The sequence below is a fragment of the Crassostrea angulata genome, chromosome 6 (assembly GCF_025612915.1).
Source record: "Crassostrea angulata isolate pt1a10 chromosome 6, ASM2561291v2, whole genome shotgun sequence".
NCBI lineage: Eukaryota > Metazoa > Mollusca > Bivalvia > Ostreida > Ostreidae > Magallana > Magallana angulata.
The window spans coordinates 45,723,674-45,744,268 of NC_069116.1; the positions used below are offsets into that span (position 1 = coordinate 45,723,674).

Below are 20,595 nucleotides of genomic sequence, written 5' to 3' on the forward strand. Positions count from 1 at the left end.
TTACTGACCTACGAAAATGCGCTCAAATTTAAGTGCTGTCATACAAACGCTACAGTCAATAACTATTAATGTTTATCAAAATAGTTGTAAAATTATAAAGATGATATGCTAGTAGTTTTTAGATATTAAAGAAAAGGTAATTGAAAATTGGCATCCTGCAGCCAACTGAGAGGTTCACATAATCTATTCAGTTGTACATATGCTTGCTCTATGAACGTTTTGACTATACATTTGTATATAAATTTAAAATTTATTTAGCAAGAAAACACATAAAGAAAGATTTAACCATGAATGATTTTTTTGTCTTGACACATTTTAAATTTTCATATTTTTAAGGCATAGGCTGATGGTTCAAATATGTTTGGGTTGAATCTGCAATGAGACGAATTGCCTCTGTACACCCAAATTGACAATCGTAACTATTCGGCCATTTCCGCTAGCGAAAATTTCGCCAGCGGAAAAAGCCGAGTAGTTACGATTGCTAAAACTGGGTCGTACTCAAAGATTTTTCTTTTACTGCGTTCAAACTTAAGGGTTTCAGTTTTAATAAAGTTAAAACTATAGCATGGTTGTATTTCAAACACATATTTTACCATTATTCTACCGAAAAACTTAATTAATATTTTTTTCGTTTTGTTAAATTTATAGAGCTCAAGATGAAATTCAAAACGAGGCAGCCGCTCAAATTTGAAGACGAAAATGTCGCGTAAATAATGACAATAAAGATGGTAAGTGTATTTATGTTGATCTGTATTTAAACTGTCCATTTACTTGCTTAAATTATTGGAAACTTTGCAACGCTTCTTGAACAAGAAAAATTTGGACTTGAAATGCGCAAAGATTTTTAAATCTCTGAAAAAAAAAGGAAAAACAAAATCAAAACAACAGCGTGTTGAGCAAGTGTGTATTCTTGATAATATTAGATAACTTCAAACCATTTTATTTGATTTTAAGACTAGTAAACTAAAGAATTTACATTAGTGTTGGATTAACAATTTGGTCTTTTTTTCACAGTTTTAAATCAAGAAAATAGTTAATGGTTTTAACTTGATCAGTTGCAAAGTGAGACATCCTGTGAAAATGAAAATGGATCCTGGGAAAAGAGATGCATTAGTAGCATGGGTAAATTTCAATATAGTGGTTTACTTTTTTAGCAGAATGATTTTCTTGTTGCCCTGATAATTGATAAAATGGCATCAATATCAATATATTTACTTTGTAGCTTGATTCGTTTTGTGAAGACAAGACTGTAACTTCTATCACTGATGTGAGTTCAGGAAGGGAATTCTTAGACTTTATTGCAAGACAGTAAGTTTCTTTAACATATCCACATCTATTTCAGACGTAATCCTTTAAAAAAAAATTTTTTTAGTTTGAAAAGCATGTGAAACATTTGATTCAGCATATCAATATTTATATCCTTTTCAAAAGATCTGTAATACTTGACTTATTTTTTTCAGTGATTGTTCAAAGAATTTTAATGGGATAGAATCAAGGGAATCTATTTTCACAATTATCCGTCAGACTTTGGAAGGTTTGTAAACTATTTCATGAAATGCCTAATGAGACAAAAAAATATATGAATTACATGTACAGTGGGCCTACTCATGAGAGAAAAAAGCATATTGTTAGTGAAGGAAAGAAAGTGTGTGTGAGAAGCAAACTAAATTGTCCCTCAAACTTAATCATTGTTGTTGCTTTTATTAGGAATATATGCCACAGACTTAACAGGGGAGAATTCCATCATTGACTTTGCAACAGTTCTAAAACCAAACCCTCCACATGAAAAACTAGAGTTTGAACTTTCAAAGGTGATGCATACTTGCTTTTAATAATATTTTTTTTATTAAGACATTTTATATTTGTACACTTAGTTTGTATCACGATGCATGTTTTTGGTTGTTTTTTTTGTTTTTTTTAATAATATTTGATGAAAAGATCACTTTAAATTACAATGACATTTTTAAAAATTAATTGCACAACAAATTGTATGTTTTTGTGTGAATCGTGTCATATCAGGCACAAATACTCTCTAAGATTCTAAGAGCATTTATTTGCCTTATTACAGTCAAGCTGATTTTTTTAAAAAAATATTTTGTTTAGATACTATTAGCCCTCATAGGAGCCTTCTTCCAACCTACCAATGGAGATGTGGGAGTCTTTGCCAAGGTGGCCCTGACTCTCCCTGCAGACAAACAGGCCCAGTTCCTACAGATGCTGGAGCATGTTCTCAGTAAAGACCTGGACCAAGAATTTGTTGCAGTGCTCACAAAACAATTAGGTATATATAATCATGTACATGTGTATATGCAGCATATAAAACAGTTGTTTTTAATTTATAAACAAATTTTATTAATAAACAGTAATATAATGAAATCTTTGTTTGAAAATAGAACTAACGCCTTAAGTTTCGGATATGAATAATTTTAATTGATAGTACATGTATTAATAAATAAATCTTGATAATTATGAACGATAAATATTGTGTTTCTTAGGCTTATCATTAATATGACCTGATTTCTTGGCTAAATTGAAAAAAATTAGAGTCTGAAAGATAAATATTGGGAGTTAAAGTGAAAATAATAAAATTTACTGTCTGGTCTTGATTTTGATAATAAACTAAACTTGCACCAGAAAAATAGAATGATATAATATATTGGTGCAAGTTTTAACCCCTGTGGGAGCCCCCATCAATTTCTTTACTTTCCTAGATTCTGATCCCGATGGTGCTCTTTTCTTGAAACTAGTGACTCCCATTCCTCGCCCAGAGGCCTCGACACCATTGCTGGAACAATCCTTCAACTTTGCCAGTAGATGCATCAATGGTATCATAACCCTTCATCTCTCATTCATCATCTAAATAGTATTTTCTTCAACATGTTAAGTATATAGTTATTGTTTGTAACATGTGTGTTCTTATTTTTTATGTTGCTTTTTTTCTCCTCATTTAACCATTTCCTTTTCCTTCATGTTTTGTTTAGTTGAATGTTTATGTTCTCAATTCCTCTCAAGAATATCAATTTTCTAAGGTTTTTGAATTTTTTTTTAATTTCTTAAAATTCCGAAGAAGTAAAAACCCCAAAATATATATCTTTGGTATATTGTGTTAGATCATAATAACTTCTCAAAACAAAGCCTTACTTATAAATATTTTTTATTTATTATGCTCATGTATTAAAATGAATTGATATTCCTCAGGAAATATGTTGTGTTTCCTTATTGTGTAACTTGAGTCAATTTCAGTTGTGACAACTAATATCATTCTCATGAACTGACAAAGAGCTTGATATTACTTTTTTTTCCAGTAGCTTATTATAGATAGTCTATTTCAGTGATTGGGAAGGCCAAAAATGTCAATGGGACTATGGCCCCACAGTTATTAATTTTAATGGGCCATTTTCATAATGAAAGGGCCATCCCTTTGACCAAATTATTACCGTTATGTATAGAATCTTTCAAACTTTGAAGATAACTGTAGGGAAACAGTTTTTCTGATAATTTAAACATTAATTTTGAGAGTTATTAACTAATTACAAGTTACAACTAATTGTAGTATCGACACTTAAATAAATAAACATCGGTTCAATGCACAGTGTGGTTGCATCACCCGTATTTATAACCCCTACAGTAACGATAATCATGGTAAGACGGTCGTGAGTTTTAATAATCACAACAGGGATTAATTGAGGCTGTGAACACGTCTTTTCAATTAGATAATCATCATTTTACTGCATTTTTGGTTAGTTTACATAATTGAGAACTCAGAATACTGGGCGACTTCAACTTCTCTTTCGGAGGAAATTCTGGAATGATCTACCACGCATAAATGAGTGGAAACGTTTTTATTGGTTGTTTATTTCTGTTTTACCAAACACGACCAATGAAATTTGATGTTTTAAAACGAATTATTAAAAGACGATTAGGTAAGTCGTACAGAGTAACAGCGGACATCGCTAAAACTTTTATAACCGATCAGAAATTTGAATGCGCACTTCGGCGCTTAGAGTAATTGATTTAATGCGCCATTTTTCTCTTTAATGCGACTATGGCGCGTGGCGCGGGTCCTTCCCAATCACTGCTATTTTATACTTTATGGACTTTTCATTTTCTTCTGTAGTAAATATTCTTATTTGTAAAAATTGAATTTGAAACACTGATTTGAATTTTAGAACTTTGTAAAAAAAAAACCAATTTTACTCATTTAACATACAGGTAAAAATGGTATTAAAATGATAAAATCAATAAGTGAGATAATTAAAATTTACTCATTTTCTTAAAAACTTTTTTCCTCTAAATTTACAAATTCTTTGTTGTTTATACTAATCTGTTATACACAATGTATGTTAATTGAAACCATTTCATTCATTCATTATGCATTCAAACTTTATCAAGAGAAAACTCCTATTAATAATTGGATTATCATAGTAATGGATTTCAATGAGTGTTTCTGCTATCATAATACCTGAGTAATTGTTCACACCTCACATATGGGACTGTGTAAACATCTAGGTGAGATGAGTGTTTATATTGAAGGTCCTCAGGTGAGACTATCACGTGGATTTGAGGTGTTGACAGCTTCACACCTCTCTCCTTATCATCTGGTGCTCATTTACATAGTGATGCTCCAAGCTAAAGACACAGCATTTAATCTTATGCACATCCTGGTCAAGCACAGATCAATTCAAATCTTGGTTTTGTTCACATGTTTATGTGCTTGAAGTCTGCTTTTACAGAGCTGTTTTCTTACAATCAGTGCTGATTTTCTGTCTTTGCAACTGGAATTTCATATTATTTTAGTTGCAAAGTCTTAGTAGCTATTATCAGTGCTTGGTTCCATATTATTCTGCAGATGTTTCAAATAGAATTAGAAATATATATGCATTATGTGACTTCATACATAGTGCATGAACTTTCTTTTGATTAATGGGTGACTACTATATGTCAGGCTCTATGAGAGATAGCCCAGCTCCTGCCCACCACCAAAATACCAGTCTTGGCAACCTCTCTGTGCTGGAAATCAACTCCCCACTGCGAATGATGTCTCTCAACTCCTCCCCTGCCCCTGCATCTCTTGGGGACCTGATGCACTCTCCTCAACTCATGCAGAAGGTAGGTTGTTGCAGTATGACCTGTATTTCTGCTTGAGTGTTGTCTTTTATTTTCTGGAATTTTTAATACAGTTTAAACTGTAAGTCACTAAATTTATGTTACTTTTTTATTTTTGTAGGCTCAGCTTCGTCAAAAGGATAGGGAAATTAAAAGACTAGAATTTAGTCTTCGCAGTGAACAGCATCTGAGGTGTGAACTAGAATTGGATCTAAAAGAGAAATGCTCAACACTTGAACAAAAAGGTATTGCAGTTTCATATGACATGGTAAAGAATCCTGATGCATTTTATTTGTACCTATGGTTGTTAATGGTGAATTCATAAACTAGATTTTAAACAGTTAAGAGAAAAATATTTTAATATGAATAAATAAACTCTGTACTTTATCTTAGATTTTCAATAAAAATATTTCAGAACTAAAAATCAGGGAGTTACAAGAAGCCATCAAAGAACAAAGAAAGTTACGAGATGCTGTTGATGAGTTGGACCAAGTTCAGAACCTTAATGAAAAACTGAATCAGGATTTACAGAGGTAACAACTCCATCTAAAGTTTCTCCACACGGTTTGGTGGTTACTTTTAGTTAATTTAAGGGTTCATCAGCTTATTAAACAATCATAACATCTGGAACACCCAGAAACATGTATTTCACAACTGGATTAATGAAGATGTAGCACTGAATGAAATTGAAATGTTTCCTTTTATTTGACAGTTGCAAGGCCAAAATGTCAGAGTTTCAAGAAATGAAACAACAGAAAGAGTATTTTGAAAAGCAGTATGAGGAAACCTTATCACAGTACAACCAAATGGAAGAAGCTGTAAGTTCTCAGCAAATACTGAATTAAAATTTTAATTCAATTACATGTTAGTGTGAATTTTTAATTTTAAAATCTGGATTTCAGATGCGCAGCCTGGAATCCCTTAAAAAAAGCCACCATGAGTATCGCAGTAAATGCCACACACAGGAAGTAGAAATCTCTGTTCTACAAACCACACTCCAACACAGAGCCGAAGAAATTGAGGCCCTCAAAGGGGAGTTGACCACAATGAATGAGGCCCGGCAGTGTGCCATTCAGCAGTTCAACGATATGAAGAGGGAGAAAGAAGAACTGGAGGAAATGTTTGCTGCCAACGGTAAAAACATTTTGAATCTTTAGAGTCATGCTGTAGAACATGTGTATCAAATAGTTATGTCATAGTTATGTATATATAAAGTTATTCTATGCATGAGAAAAATCCTAAACTTTTGATTAATGTACATGTTGATGTCTGACAGCAAAGAGCTTTTTTTACTTATTTGTGTCATGAGTACATGGAGGTTTTAAAAGTGAATTTTCTCAAGGAGGGATTGGGATTTTCTTATTTTCTCTTATCCATGTTTCTCAGTATCTAACAAATATTTTTTACATGTACTTTTCATTTTACTTTAGGCATGGGTGGTAGTGTAGGAGAAAGCATGGGAGTGGTGACAGACATCAGGATCCGAGACCTAGAGGCCGAGCTGACTCAGCTTAAGTCTGCCTGGATTGACCCCATCGCTCACGATCAGGTCAAGAAAGAGCTGCTACAAATGACAGAGGCCAAGGAGACTTATCAAGTGAGCATCGATTTAGTATTGATATTGTTTTGGAGTTTGGTTGGTTTGTTGGTGCTATATATGAAGATGTTCTGTTGATGTTTCAGTTAACAAAAAAAAAATTAAGACATCATTCCACAAAACAAAAATAACCATTCGTTTCTGATTCAACGAATGATTATAATATTAAATATACATACAGGTCTGTTTATTTTTGTGATACATTCATACTACACACAAGGTGATATGCATTGATACTTCATGTATTTGATGCATATTTTTTCAGACAAAGTTTTCTGAGGTTCACAAGGAGCTGCTGGCAGTTCAGAGTGAATTTGAAGCGATGAAGACCAAGCTGACTGGCCTGGAGTTTCAGCTCTCCGAGAGTCAGCAGATCTCACAGGGTCAGGACGACACCATCAAGTCCCAGGCCAAGAAGCTCCGAGAACAACAGGACGCACTGACATCGCTCAGATCGTCGGAGGAGGGGTTGCGCTCCCAGGGTCAGGAGATGGAGGAGACGGTGACCAGTCTGAAGAAAGAACTGGCCCGCAGTCAGGCCGAGTACAGTCTACTCAGAGAGGTAATTCACTCCTTTCTAATTTGAACTATTCTTAACATCAGAATTCTATGAAATTCAAAGGTATGGGTAACTGTTTGTCTGTTAGATGTAGAGCTGAATACAGTCTGCTAAGATAGGTAGTTCCTTCTTTTCTTTTCTGTTTGATACTGTGTGAAAAAGAACCATCAATGGTTTGGTTGATCTTGTGGTTTTAAGTTTTGTGTTACCATCATTATTTACAGAATTACACTCATAATAAATGGCAGGTTAATTTTTCTTGTAGGAGTTTGATCGTGAGAAGCAAATGTATGAAAGCAGAAGACAGACAATGACTGCCTCCTATGACACGGTCCTCTCAGAAAGAACAGCTCTGGAACAGACTTTAAGTAAAGAAAAGGCTTCACTGATGAATCAGATAGAGGATCTACAATCTCAGCTCAATTCCCAAACCGAACAGGCTAACAACATTGAAGAGAATCTGAAAACCAAGCTTGTCGCCTCCCAAAACTCCTTAAAGCAGACCGAAATTGTGTTAGAGAATGAGCGATGGACAAAGGACAATGTTATCAAAGCTTTGAAAGAAGAGATGATGCAACTGAAAGAGGAAATTACACAGACTGAGGAAAAGCTGAATGTTCAGATTATGACAGTTTCCACTGAGGCTAAACAACAGGAGGAATCTGCACAGAAAGAACTCGCCCAGAGAGATCAAAACATTGAGGAACTGAAACAGCAGTTACAATCCATCAGATCTGAGAGTAAAATGCAAGTAGACCAACAAACAGAGAAAATAAACAACTTTGTGCATGAACTGGATCAGCTCAAGAGTGAAAACGAGAGATTGAAGACAGATTGTGTAAACTTTGAAAAGAAAATTGATAGCATAAACAGCAAGTCCAAGTCTCAGGTGGAACAACTGCAGAGTCAGCTGTCATCTTGGCAGGACAAGTATCAGTGGAGTGCTCATGATAACCAGATGTCAGCTGAGCAGATGAGTGAGCTCAAGATGAAGCTAGAAGAACAGGGTCAGGAACTGGAGACCATTAACACAGAATTACTGAGGGAAAAGGAGAAGAATGTGCAACTCAGTAACAGGGTTAGTGATCTTGAGAGTGACTGCAGTGCTGAAAAGTGTGCCTCCGAGAACAAGTCAATGGAGGTGGATAGACAAAAGTGTGAGATAGAGACACTGCAGAAATCCCTGACCCGTGTGAAGACAGAAAATGAATATTGTAAGAATGAGCTTTTGGAGGTAAAGACTAGTTACGGGAACTTAGAACAGGATATGCAAAACACCGTAGACAAATTGAAAAATGAAATTTCAAGGATTAGTTCACAGAATCAAAAATTACAAGGTGAACTTGAAGAACTTCAGTTGGTGTCAATGGAAAAAGAACAGTCTTTGAAAAAGGAACTGAATAGGTTGGAACAGACAAGCAATGATCTTGAAAGTCGTCTGCAGCAAGAGGTTAATTTCCATCAAGAACAATTAAAACAACATGAGGAGGCAACTGAGCAGAATCAGAAAATCAATGGAGAAGTGTCAAGGTTACGTCAGCAGTTACAGCATAGAGAAGCAGAGCTTCAAGCCGCACGTGAGGAAGTACAGAGCAAGCAAGATCTATTGGAGGAAAACAGTGGCCAGATGGCGCTAGTTAAGAAGGTCATAGAGGTCAAACAAGCAGACAACGAACAACTCCAACAGCAGATCCAACAGCTCGAGAAAACAGTGAAAGAAATGAAGGATAAAGAGTCAGAGCTTAACAAGAACCAGAACAGAGTGAAAGCCCAGAGGGATCAGTTGGAAAAGCGTCTACAAGATTCAGAGGCAAGTATTGGACAACTGCACAGAGAAGTGGACTCTCTTGAAGTTGAGAAGAACAAGCTGAATGGCTTAGTTACAAGTTTGAGAAACACTTTGGGAGATGTTCGTGGACAGAGAGATGAACTCCAAGGGCAAGTTGATCAGCTGACCTCTAACAATGCCAAGCAGGTCAGAGTGATGACAGATCGTGAAGAAGAAATCCAGAGCTTGAAGGAAAGAATTGCTTCTTTGCAGGATGAAGTTGAATCTCTCACTAACCAAGCAATGGCCAATCAGACAGAGATCCAACAATCTGGTTCGGAATGTGAAAGACTGAAAGAGAAGACCAGCAGGCTGGAAGCAGAGATTCAGGATCTGTCATGTCGTCTGGATGATCAAAAACAGCAGACAGAGTCCCTGTTAGGAAGGAACCAAGATTTGGAAAGTCAGATAATGAATCTTCACAACGAGCTTGAAGTGGAGAAAAAGAGTGTGCTATCAGTGACCAGTGAAAGAGATGAGAGCCTTAGAAAGGTGGAGGTCCTCTCGGAGCAAGTGAACAGTCTGCAGGCGGAACTCAGTTCAGAGATACAAGCACTGAAGAGTGAACTGGAAGACAAAGAGCAGTGTGCGAAACGGCTAGAGGAGAGGAATTTAGTGCTGGAAAGTGATCTGTCAGGTGAAAAACTGATTTCTGAAAGACTGCTGGCAGAAAAAAGTGATCTTGATAAAATGATAATGGACTTGAATGTTGATTCTGAAAAACTTACGCATTCTTTGGAACATCTGAAGAAAGAATACTCAGATAAGTTGTGTGAATTGGAAAGTTTGAAAGCTAGGAACACTGAAAATGAAAATACACTGAAAATGAAAGTTGATGAATGTGAAAACATATTGAGTGAAAAGCAGAGTTTATGTGAAATGATTGAAACTTTAGAATGTTCAGTGAACCAGTTGACATCACAAAACGAGGAAAGTGCTGGTCAACTCAGGAAGGCATCAGAAAATCTTATTGAAGCTAACAAGGAACTAGAATGTAAGAGGGATGAAGTAGTGCAGCTGAAATCAGATTATGAAAAAACAGTTGAAGAGAAGAACAAGACAACTCAAGGTTATAAGGAACAGATTGAGTCACTGTGTGAAGAGCATGAGGAGAAAGTTTCCTCCCTGAAAGAAGAGCTCTCACAACTGAAGCAGAACAGTGAAGAGAAATTAAAGAGCTTAGTAGTTGACTTTACTGCTATTAACCGTGAGCTGAAAGAAGCTAGGGACAGGCAACAGACAAATGAAAGGACGATTGATGAGCTTGAGATACAGTGTAAAGTGGAGAGGGAGGCTAAAAAAGAAATGAAGGCCATGTTTGATAAGACGGTGCAGGAACTGCAGGAGGATGTTGAGTTTAGAACCAGACGTTATCAAGAACTTGAAACTCAAACTCACCGCAAGCTTGAGGAAAGTGAATCTTACTGGCGGGCACAGCTTGAGCAGTTGGAAAACGAGTATTCAAGGGCCTCAGAGGAAGTGAAAGAGAACTACAGCACTGAGATGCAAGAAAAACTTAACCAAATGACCAGTCGGTATGAATCCATAGTGGCAGAGAAGGAGGGCATGTTGAGCAATCAGAGACTCATGTTCCAAGACCGAGTATCTCACCTTGAAGGCAGGGTTGCCCAGAGACAGAGAGAAATAGAAGAAGTTCGAGAGAAAAACAAAAAATTGGAAGATTTGCTCACTGAGGAGCTGAACAGCCACAAGGAGCTTAAGATCATCACTGGTGAACTCAAAGCAAAGATTGTAGAGAAAGACAGTGCCATCAAGGAGAGAAACACTGCTGTGGCTCAGCTAAACAGAAGTCTGAAAGAAAAGGAAGGTGAAGTGGAAAGCTCCGCAAGAAAGATCTCTGAGCTCCAGCAGGACATTCAGTCTCTACAGAGCAAGGTACAGTGTCTCTCAGAAGATGTTGAGAACCAGACACACAATAAAGGAGACTTGCAGAAAGAGATAGAGGTGTACAAAGAGCAGAGAGAAGCGGCCCTGGCTGAGGTCACCAGTTACAAACAGCAGGTAAGGTGGCCCATGTCACTCATTCAGAGCTTTAACATACTGCAATATATTGAGTATTAGATTTTTTAATGCTGAGTTTTTAAATTTGATAAGCTAAAACTTTCGCTATTCTAGCTTGATGCTGTGGAAGCAGAAAGAGACAGCTTGCAGGAAGAAATTGAAGGATACTCTGAAAAAGTAAGCTCTATTTTGGTTTAGACTTTGTTGCCACACTATTTTGTTAATGAAAAATTGGCTGAAAGTGATATTTGGTTTCAAATTTACAAAGATTTTTTTTTTATCACAACAGTTTGAAAAGTTTCAAGAAAATCATGAATACAAGATGAAACAAGCAGAGTTGCAGGTGCTTGAGACTAGAAATCAGAAAGAAAATGCTGAACTCTCTCTCAAAAATGAGATTCAGAGCTGGCAAAAGAAGCTTTATGAAGAAGAGGAAGCAAGGCAAAAGGTATGTTTTATCACTTTGCAATTATTTACAAATCTAATGTAAAGTTGAGCTTTAAAAGAATAGTCAAATACAGGCAATTCTTTCTTGTATTTTTTACCTGTTTCTTGAAATATTTAGATATTTAATGATGTATTTCAGCTGGAAAATGAATTGAAACAAGCCCAGGCAGAAAATGAGAAATCACAGCGAATGTTGGACAGCTACAAAGTCCACTACAGCAAGAAGAAAGAGCTGATTGAAACTCAGAACCAGGAAGTGGAAGCTCACAGGAATCTCGCTCGTGAGTTCCGACAGAAGGCTGACAGGCTCTCCTGTGATAATAAGGCTCTCAAGGTATGCTGCTAAAACACTCAGTCTATTCCACTGTAGTCATTTTGCCTTTAAATTGAAAATATGCCTCTTATGCCTGTGGTATAAAACACTAGCAACTAGCCTTTGACTCTGGTAAATTTTCAAAGTCTAAAAGTGTGTTCATTATTTTTTTCTTTTGTAGATACGAGTACAGGAATTGAATTCTGAAATAGCTGCATGTAAATCTAAACTGGACAAAGCAGAACTTGATGTTTCTCCATTGCAAGAAGAACTTCAGGCTGAATGTATGAAAAACAAGGCTCTGAGTAAGTTACCGTGTAGTTTTTAGTTTAAGATGTCTTGCTTAAATTTCTTGTATCCGCACTTAAGATCTCTAAGTTCTGTTTTTTGTTTTTCTTTAACTTGTAGACAATGAGATCAGAAGTCTGAAAGTCCAGTTAGACCACGCCTCCAGACAGCTGAGAGACATGAACAAAGGTGCTCCAAGGACCACAGAAAACACAGAGCTGTTTTCAACCAATAAAGTCATTGACTCTATCAAAATGCAAGGTACGCTAGCAGTGACCATCATGAAGTTATTCAGTAACTTTTATATAAAATAGATGTTCCGTCTGTTGATAGTAAAATTAACATAACTGAATCACGTGCATTCAAGAAAACCAAGTTTTTTATTGACTTGAAGATTTAATTATACTGGTGAATCTATTTTTCCAGATCATGAACTAGGCCATGCTCTATTTGGGCAGACAGAGACAAAGACAATCCTGAGGCCCAGGGAGGCGATAGATTCCTTGGATGACTCCATCTTCCTGGAGTCTCCTCCCAAGAAAGAACATGTCAAAACAGCCAGCAATGTTACTCTGAAGAGGTAAATCCTAATAAAAAGATACACTTGTATTTTTATGATTAATTAATATTTAATGAGCCTTGTATTATGTTCGACCTATAGTTTGAACATGTGTTTTGTTTTTGGCAGTGATGTTGTGGACGGTCTCGCGGACCGTAGGATGTCCCTCAGAAGTTACTCCCAGCGACTGTCCAGTACTGACATGAACCAGAGTATGTACAGCACCAGCTCAGCTGCCTCCACCACTAGTGTGCCTCGTAAGTACTTGTACTGTCATCTCCAAACCAATACTAACCACAAGTACATCTGTGGGAAGACATTGTAATCAAATATGTTACCGTACTTGAAGTGTAATCTGCATCATGTCATTTGTAAATAATCAAAATGAAACAGGTCCTATGAAAACACTTTTCTATTATGTGAACAAAGTCAATATCAGAAAAGTGTATTTAGAAGATCAAATTTTATTTCACCAATCAATATTTCTATATTTTTTCTTTCTATGATATTATACCGGTAACATAAAAAGATATAGAAATTGATAAAGAGAGTGCCCGATATTGTATAATGAAGATACACACTTTTGCATGTAATCGTTTTTTTATCGGTAACAGGTGGAATGTTCCACTGTGAGGATGAACCTGAGGAGTTTGAGTGGAACCGACTGACAGAGCTTCAGAGGAGGAACACCCTGTGCCTGCCCCATCTAAAAACCTCCTACCCTGTGGAGACGCAGCGAGTCAAACCCCAGGAGATCAGCGACGACGCCCTCAGACAGAGCATCATGCCCAGTGGGAGTGGCAAAAAGCGAAAGAAGGAGCAGCTTAGTGACGAGGATGATCAGAAAGCTTCGATGAACCTCAGAAGCAGTAAACAGGTGACTATTCTATTTTTTTCTGTATTCTCATTGATTCTTTTATTTTTTGAAAAATTAGTATGTTGTTATCTGTAAAATATATAGTACATTACAAACCACAGATTTTTTTTTTACATTAGCAGTTGTAACATTGTAAACATCTTTTATATTTTCGATTGACAGTCCAAACATGTGGTTTGATATTTTTCTTGCCTCTGATCAAAGAGCTATTTTCCATGCAATTAATAGAGTACAACAAATTTCTTCTTGCAGGAATTGTTTATAAAGAACTCAAACATTTTTCAGGCTAAACATGGACCTTCTCAACAGAAGTCCGGTCCATTGACTCCAGTCAAACCCAACACCCGGACTCCCAAAACTCCAACTAGTGCAAGGAAGTCCAAGAAGACTCCCAAGAAAACACCAGGGAAACTCCAAACTCCAAAAATGAGCCTAAATAGAGAAAACCCGACATCAACGAAAAAGGTATTTACGTAACAGATTGGGTTGTGGTTAGTCTTTCTGTCAGTATTGTGTCACTATGAAATTATCTTTCAAAGTAATCAATTTATTTGCTTTCTATTTTCAGTCAAGACTTGGTGGATTAAAATTCAGTATAGGATTTACACCAAAGGATAAAAGCAAAGAAAATGCCAAGGGTTCATCTAAGGTGGGTAATCTTGTTAAGTTGTTTGAGTTACGAGGATCGCGGTCATCACAGACGGAGTCCAAAATCCCCACACCAGTCAAACGCGAATCATCGTCTGTCAAACTCACAAAGTCAGAAAAAACAACTGGTCTTAGAAACAGTGATTCCAATATGTGTACTCCAATTAAAAGCAAGGACACGAAACTATTTACACCTGTAAAACAAGCTACTCCAGTAAAAACGAAAGGAAGCAAATTTTTCACACCGATTAAATCGAAGCTTAAAATACCTACTGACCCAATCAAATTAGCTGTTACACCCGTTAAAGCACTTGGCAATTTTATGCAGAAAATCCCTACCCCCAGAAGGTCTCACAGGGTCCAGCCTCTGGGGGTAAATGAAAAAGACTAATGTATATTAATTTTATAGGATGAATATTGAATTCATTGAAATTATAAAGTCTTGGATTCTCTTGTACTGTATTGCATGTAGAGTTAAGGTAAATTCTCTGTGTTTAATTGAACCTGCATAGAAAACTGTATTTTTAATGTACAGGACAGTTACGGTAGGCAATCTTTGGGATTTATTCTTGCTTTTGTGTGTCACCTGTTTTCCTTGTTGTAACAGTCCGAGATAAACAGTCAGAGGCTTTTTGTCTGGTAGGTCTGTTTGACACTAGGCATCAAAACTACCAACTAATTCTGTTCATAACATACTTCTGCCAAGGATAGCTTTCAACTTGGAATGAATTTAATAAAACATTTTGTGGACTAAGAATAGTTATTTATTCAGTAGAATTTTTATCAGTCAATTATTTGACTTAATAGGTATGAAGAGGTGATCTGTGTTTTTTTGTTTTGTTTTTTTTTTTTTTGACTTGGCAGAGGTCATTTTTTTAATTAAAGGGGAAATTTAGTTATACTAATGTGTTATCTACTTTACAACGCAGTTCAAAAATCTTGCACTGTTATTATAAAAAGGCCATTCAATTTATCTAAAATTAAAAAAAACGAAACAAAGAAAACACCAAAACTTGGAGTTGATGTTTGAATAAAAGGTGGTTATATGGTGACTGAAAATGGAAATCAGTCTGTATAATTGCTTTATGATGTGAATCTGGCTTGCAGAGATTGAAAAAAACCAATTTGTTTATCCCATTGAACTAACTTCTGCACCACTTGAAGATTTGAAACACATTTTTGACTACCATTGTTAAATGATGATTTTTTCAATGCTAACAAATTTATATCCGTTTTCTAAATAATATAAATGCAAACAATTTATTATAGTATTTTTTTTAATGTGTATTGTTTATTACTCTATTTTATTTTGAAATTTTTTTGACATATGTAATTTTGATTCAATGTCTAATTTTTGTTTTCTTTTTTCTTTCAGGCCGATAGAAAGCCCTTGAAAAGCAAAAACTGGTTTAATATGGGGCATTAAAGGGATGTTTATCATTAATTCCGTGAAAAGTGAAGGCTTTTGTTGTAAATCTTCTTGTAATCTGACAACATTTTATATGGAATTTCTACTGTGATATAGTCAATTTAATTCACAACATTCACAAAAAACCTGAACTTATCTCTTACAATTCACTGTGTTAAATATGTACATGTATATTGCAAATCTTATGTTATCTGAGATAAGGATGTAAAAATGTATATTTTCTGTAAATGTTGAACTTTGAGTGGAACTTTGCTTCTCTTTTAATGTGGATAATCTGTTTGTGTACTACATGTATAAATGGCTATTAATTAAAAAAGAACTTGGTACCATGGACTTGTATGCTTTAGTAAAATTCATGGTACATATGTAACTACATATTTTTTTTTGTATAAAACAAACAAATATCAGAAGTGTTGTGAATTTCCTTTTTATTTTTTGAATATTTTTATTGTCCTTGTTTTACAGGTGTGTATAGATGGAATCATGTTTTTACTAGTCATGTAGAGTAGCTTGATCGTAGTGGTTATTATTTATTATTATTTTGTGTGATCATGTACATGTATAAAGTATGCTTTGTATCACAGTGCTCAAAACTTCAGGCACATGAAAATGGCAGCAGTAAAGGAAGTAAAATTATAATCCTTATCTTGTTATTTTTTCAAAAGAGCATAATATGATTGATGGAATTCAGATTATTATAAATCATTTTAATTTTCACATATTAACATTTTCCAGTGTCTTTGTGATAACATTACAAATGGATATTGTATAGTCGGATACATTATATCAATGACTATTTTAATCCTACAGTTGCTGAAAATTATATCTGTACATGTAGAAGTAATAAGGAGTCAACAATTTGATCAAACTGTACAATATCTGATCACCTCATAATGCTCAAAGAATGATCCCCTATTCCTTAATCTTTTTTTTTTAAATTCAATTAGTACTGCAGTATTCTATATTCACATTCTACTTTGCTTAAAGTATAAATGAGACAGATATACCGGTGCTTTTAAAATGCTTAGGGTGTAATGCCACAATTAGTTCTAAAGATGTGTTTTACATTTAAAAAAAAAAGGTAAAATTTTTACACATTTTAAAAGATCAATTCTATGTATAAATAAAGGAAAATTGTATGAGGGCAATTAAAAAATACGAAGACAGAGTGGCTGCATATCATATTTTTCATAATTTTAAAAGTCATAACCAAAAGATTAATCAATGCACTAACACTTATTTTATTGATATGTGAAGTTTCAGTCCATTAAATGGAACGGTACTTTTGTTACCCAATTTTAAGTTTATAAAAATAATCCATCTTTATATCACGCTTAGTCTTTTGTGCCTTTCATCACATACACTGTACAACTTAACATCTTGTTCGCTTAAATTTGTTAGAGAGTAATAAGTTACTTCTTTTAAGTTTCCATTTTTTATGGTGTGTCTCCTAATTTACATTAACTGATCGTCAGATAACGCCACCCATTCATTTGATACGGTTTATTGTTGACATAACACAAATTTTGAACGTGCGCCGTGGCCTCATATTTACAGGATTATATTCTAAATAAGTCTTAGAAATAAAGAAATATATGAACTTTTTTAAATTTTAAATTGTTTGAAACTTTTGCTAAATTATGTCTACCAGATTTAGTAATATGACGATAAGTAAAATAGCTGTAACAAAAGTCTTCGTATTTTAGAATGACCCTCGTATTTATAGGGGATTCGTCCCGCCAGTCACGAAATTTTCTTTATAATGCATATAATGATACATAATATAGAAGTATTAAGTAGCAAGCCTCCATAAATTTGTTGCTAAGGGTTACCTTTGATATGGTAACGAAGACCAAGAATAGAATGAAAAATTTTAGCAAAAATTGCAGCCATTTTAAGTTATGATATATAAAATATTGAAATAATTATACGGTCAATTTTCAAATTAACGTCAACAAATATTGGTGAGCAAATAAAAAACTGAAGAATGTTACCGTGGAAACCGAAAATTATTTTTAACCCCCCCCCCCCCAAAAAAAAACACAACACGAGAATCCACGTAAACGTAAGTTTACAAACTAAGGATAATCCTAAGACAATATGTACATGCTGTTCTGCAGTTAAAATGATGTAGTGTCGGGTCCCAAAAGGAAAACTTCGAAAAACTGACTCAATTAGGAACGAGTTCCTCATACATGTTAATATTTCTAAGATATCTTCGTGAATATTATATGCCTGGAGGACTCGAATACGAATTAAAATTGAGTAAAAAAAATACTATATAGTTTTTATATTGTATGTTTCTATAGTTCTGGAAAACTAAAAAAAAACAAAAACAAATTTATCACATTTAAAAGTAGTTTTCAAGAACTGCTACTATTTTATATATTTAAAACCCCTTCACGGTAATTGCGGTACTGCTCTTTTGCAGTGCAACTTGACATAGTTTTATGAAATATGATGTAACGTCAATTGCTTCATTTACATCATTTAATTATCAACAAACTAACACTTTGGCAAAATAATATACCAATTTGCTCTTTAAGAGAGCAGTATACCGCAGCTATAGGGTTCTGTTTGATCATACATTTCAAACAGTGAATAGATTGTTATTATGATGATGTGATAATCGTTTGATTGGTCATTTTTAATCTCTCTGAGACGAGAAAACACGTAGTACGAATAATATGGAATTCCATATACGACAGCCAACTGTCAGCTGCCAACTGCTTACTGCCAACTGCTTTCTTTACCTCTTGATTGGGTTAAGCGCATGTGCAGACATTTATTTGAGAATGGAGAGATTGATAGCCTTTTTTTTTTTTTTTTTTTTACACAAAAACCACACATTAACAATTCGAGTGCGTATGAAAATTCATCATGCACAAAATTTTAAGTGCATTTATTCGAGTTAACCACTTTTGAAAGACATGAGAGACAGTGGAATTTTGGTTTGTCTGATGCTATCCATATAGAACGTCGGAGATTTAGTTTCATTCCCGTCATCTAGAATGACCTTGAAAGAGTGATGGACACAAGGAAACATAGAATTAGAAAACAAACACACATGTCCATCTAACGAGTGTTCTGAAATTGCTGTAGAAACAATCTTGCGTCTAAATCTATGGCTCCCAAGCACGTTGCAAGAGGCTATGAAACTTTTTGGGAACCCTTATAACATTTTTAATGTTTAATGGAGTAAAATAATTTCTGTAAAAATGAAATCATAAATGTTAAACTCACACCCCTACACTGTTTAGTTTTAATATGCTCGCACCAAGATTGTCAAAACACGTTTTGAAAGCCATGGATAATATCGGCAGTCACTCATAATCTATCATGCCAAGCGCAAATTCTTTGCAGCAAGTTGCGCAAGGTGATACTAGTAATAATATCGCGTACAGAGCAATGAAATAAGGATATCAAATTACAACAAAAATTTGCTTGGGGGCAATAGTTAGATGCAGCATCGTTTCTAGAGCAATTTCAGAAAACTCGTTGGATGAGCCCATTACAAAATCATTTTCAGTTGCCTGTATATTTTCAAACATATCAAGAATTAATGTTTAAATCTACATCCTTTTTCATATCGCAACAGCCAAATACTTCTGGGTTGCTATACCAAAAAGACTGACGACCCGATGATATGGACAAAGTGTGTATTGTTTTCTATAAATATGATTATTCCATGTGTCCATCACTGTTTCAAGGTCATTCTGATTGACAGGGATGTAACAAAATCTCAAACATTCTACATGTATATGGATAGAATCAGACAAATCAAGAACTCCACTATCTCTCATGTCTTTAAAAAGTGGTAAACACGAGTTGATGTTCTTATGTGCGTGCATACTCGAATAGGTTTCTGGTCACGTGATAAGGTAATTTAAATAGTAGGACCATGCAGTGGCGTGACACTCTAAGCTCGCTCGCTAGTTGTGATTTAAGGTAAAATGGCAGATGATATGGAATGCAGTGATCCAGGGCTGACAGATACTTGTTTGCAGTGGACAGTTGGCTGTCGTATATGGAATTCCATAGAATAAAAATATTTAAGAAGATTAGGGAATAAGATGGCGCAAATGCCTATTGGGTTTAGTAGTGAAATACAATTTTGAATTTATTTTTCCCCAATTAAATATGTTCAATTATATTATAATACAAGTTTGCAAAAGCACAATTTCTAACTATATGCAGTGTTAATATATTTAACCAAAAATAAGAAAAAAATATATTGCCTGTAATTTTGGTGGTATCGAACCCATAACATAAAAACCTTAGATGTATAAGGTTAGCATATGTCAGGTACTCACCACTGAGCCATTTCAGACACATTAAATGGGCTGTTTAAATATAACGTGTGACTTTGACCACGAATTTACGGACCTGAATTGATTTTCAAAACGTTCAATTGTTGGGATACAAAATGATATTTTTAATGTATAGTGGGTCATCTCTCCATGTTTTTGTTGATTGAAATCGGTTTGTTTTCCAATAGACCTTATTCAGACTATGAGAAAAATATGGAGCACAGACCCTATGTACAAAAGAAACACCTTGAAGTTCTAAAAAATGACAGTATTTGCAGGTTTTGATTCGTATACGCCCGTTTGAGTCGACATATTCCAAGTATTGAACATATCTATAGGATAAAATCAATGATATGTTAAATATATATTGTTTTAAATGATTTTTTAAAAAGGTATCAGATTTATTTATAATTTAATTTTTCAGTAGCTTGTCCGACCGTGTATGGGCATTTTACACGCCTTATCTATCCATCTTCTTTTTTTTTTAAATCGCACAAATATCGATATAACAAAATTGTAAAGTGCATTTTTTCTCTTTAGACTGGAAGAATATAAAATTCATAAGATTTAAACCAATAAAGCAAAAAAAAAAAAAATAGATAAAAAAAAATA

General features: G+C 34.8%; 1 protein-coding gene across 4 annotated transcripts; it reads left to right on the forward strand.

Annotated features, from left to right (window-relative positions):
- The first annotated feature begins 568 nt into the window (after positions 1–568).
- Positions 569–16,312, forward strand: LOC128188558 (restin homolog). 4 transcript variants are annotated; one of them, XM_052859675.1, is made up of 27 exons: positions 569–728; positions 1,015–1,122; positions 1,223–1,308; positions 1,461–1,534; positions 1,708–1,811; positions 2,104–2,281; positions 2,712–2,825; positions 4,946–5,109; positions 5,228–5,351; positions 5,522–5,639; positions 5,819–5,924; positions 6,009–6,240; positions 6,537–6,703; positions 6,969–7,265; positions 7,528–11,112; positions 11,227–11,289; positions 11,402–11,560; positions 11,699–11,893; positions 12,054–12,177; positions 12,281–12,421; positions 12,587–12,740; positions 12,849–12,976; positions 13,334–13,596; positions 13,849–14,061; positions 14,165–14,245; positions 14,852–14,883; positions 15,620–16,312. In XM_052859675.1, the coding sequence occupies exons 2-27, from the start codon at positions 1,081–1,083 to the stop codon at positions 15,636–15,638; spliced, it is 6,963 nt and encodes a 2,320-aa protein (XP_052715635.1). In that variant the 5' UTR covers positions 569–728; positions 1,015–1,080; the 3' UTR covers positions 15,639–16,312. The 4 variants fall into 4 exon arrangements, with proteins under 4 accessions (XP_052715635.1, XP_052715634.1, XP_052715637.1 ...); XM_052859674.1 differs by lacking the exon at positions 14,852–14,883 and having other exon boundaries at positions 572–728; XM_052859677.1 differs by lacking the exon at positions 14,852–14,883 and having other exon boundaries at positions 573–728; positions 2,748–2,825.
- Positions 16,313–20,595: the final 4,283 nt, after the last annotated feature.

Bases quoted from the DNA above. Each gene is read 5' to 3' on its own strand.
- LOC128188558 (XM_052859675.1), top strand. From the start codon at position 1,081: ATGAAAATGGATCCTGGGAAAAGAGATGCATTAGTAGCATGG. The intron at 1,123-1,222 runs GTAAATTTCAAT...TTTACTTTGTAG, and splicing joins GAGATGCATTAGTAGCATGG to CTTGATTCGTTTTGTGAAGA. The intron at 6,704-6,968 runs GTGAGCATCGAT...ATATTTTTTCAG, and splicing joins AGGCCAAGGAGACTTATCAA to ACAAAGTTTTCTGAGGTTCA.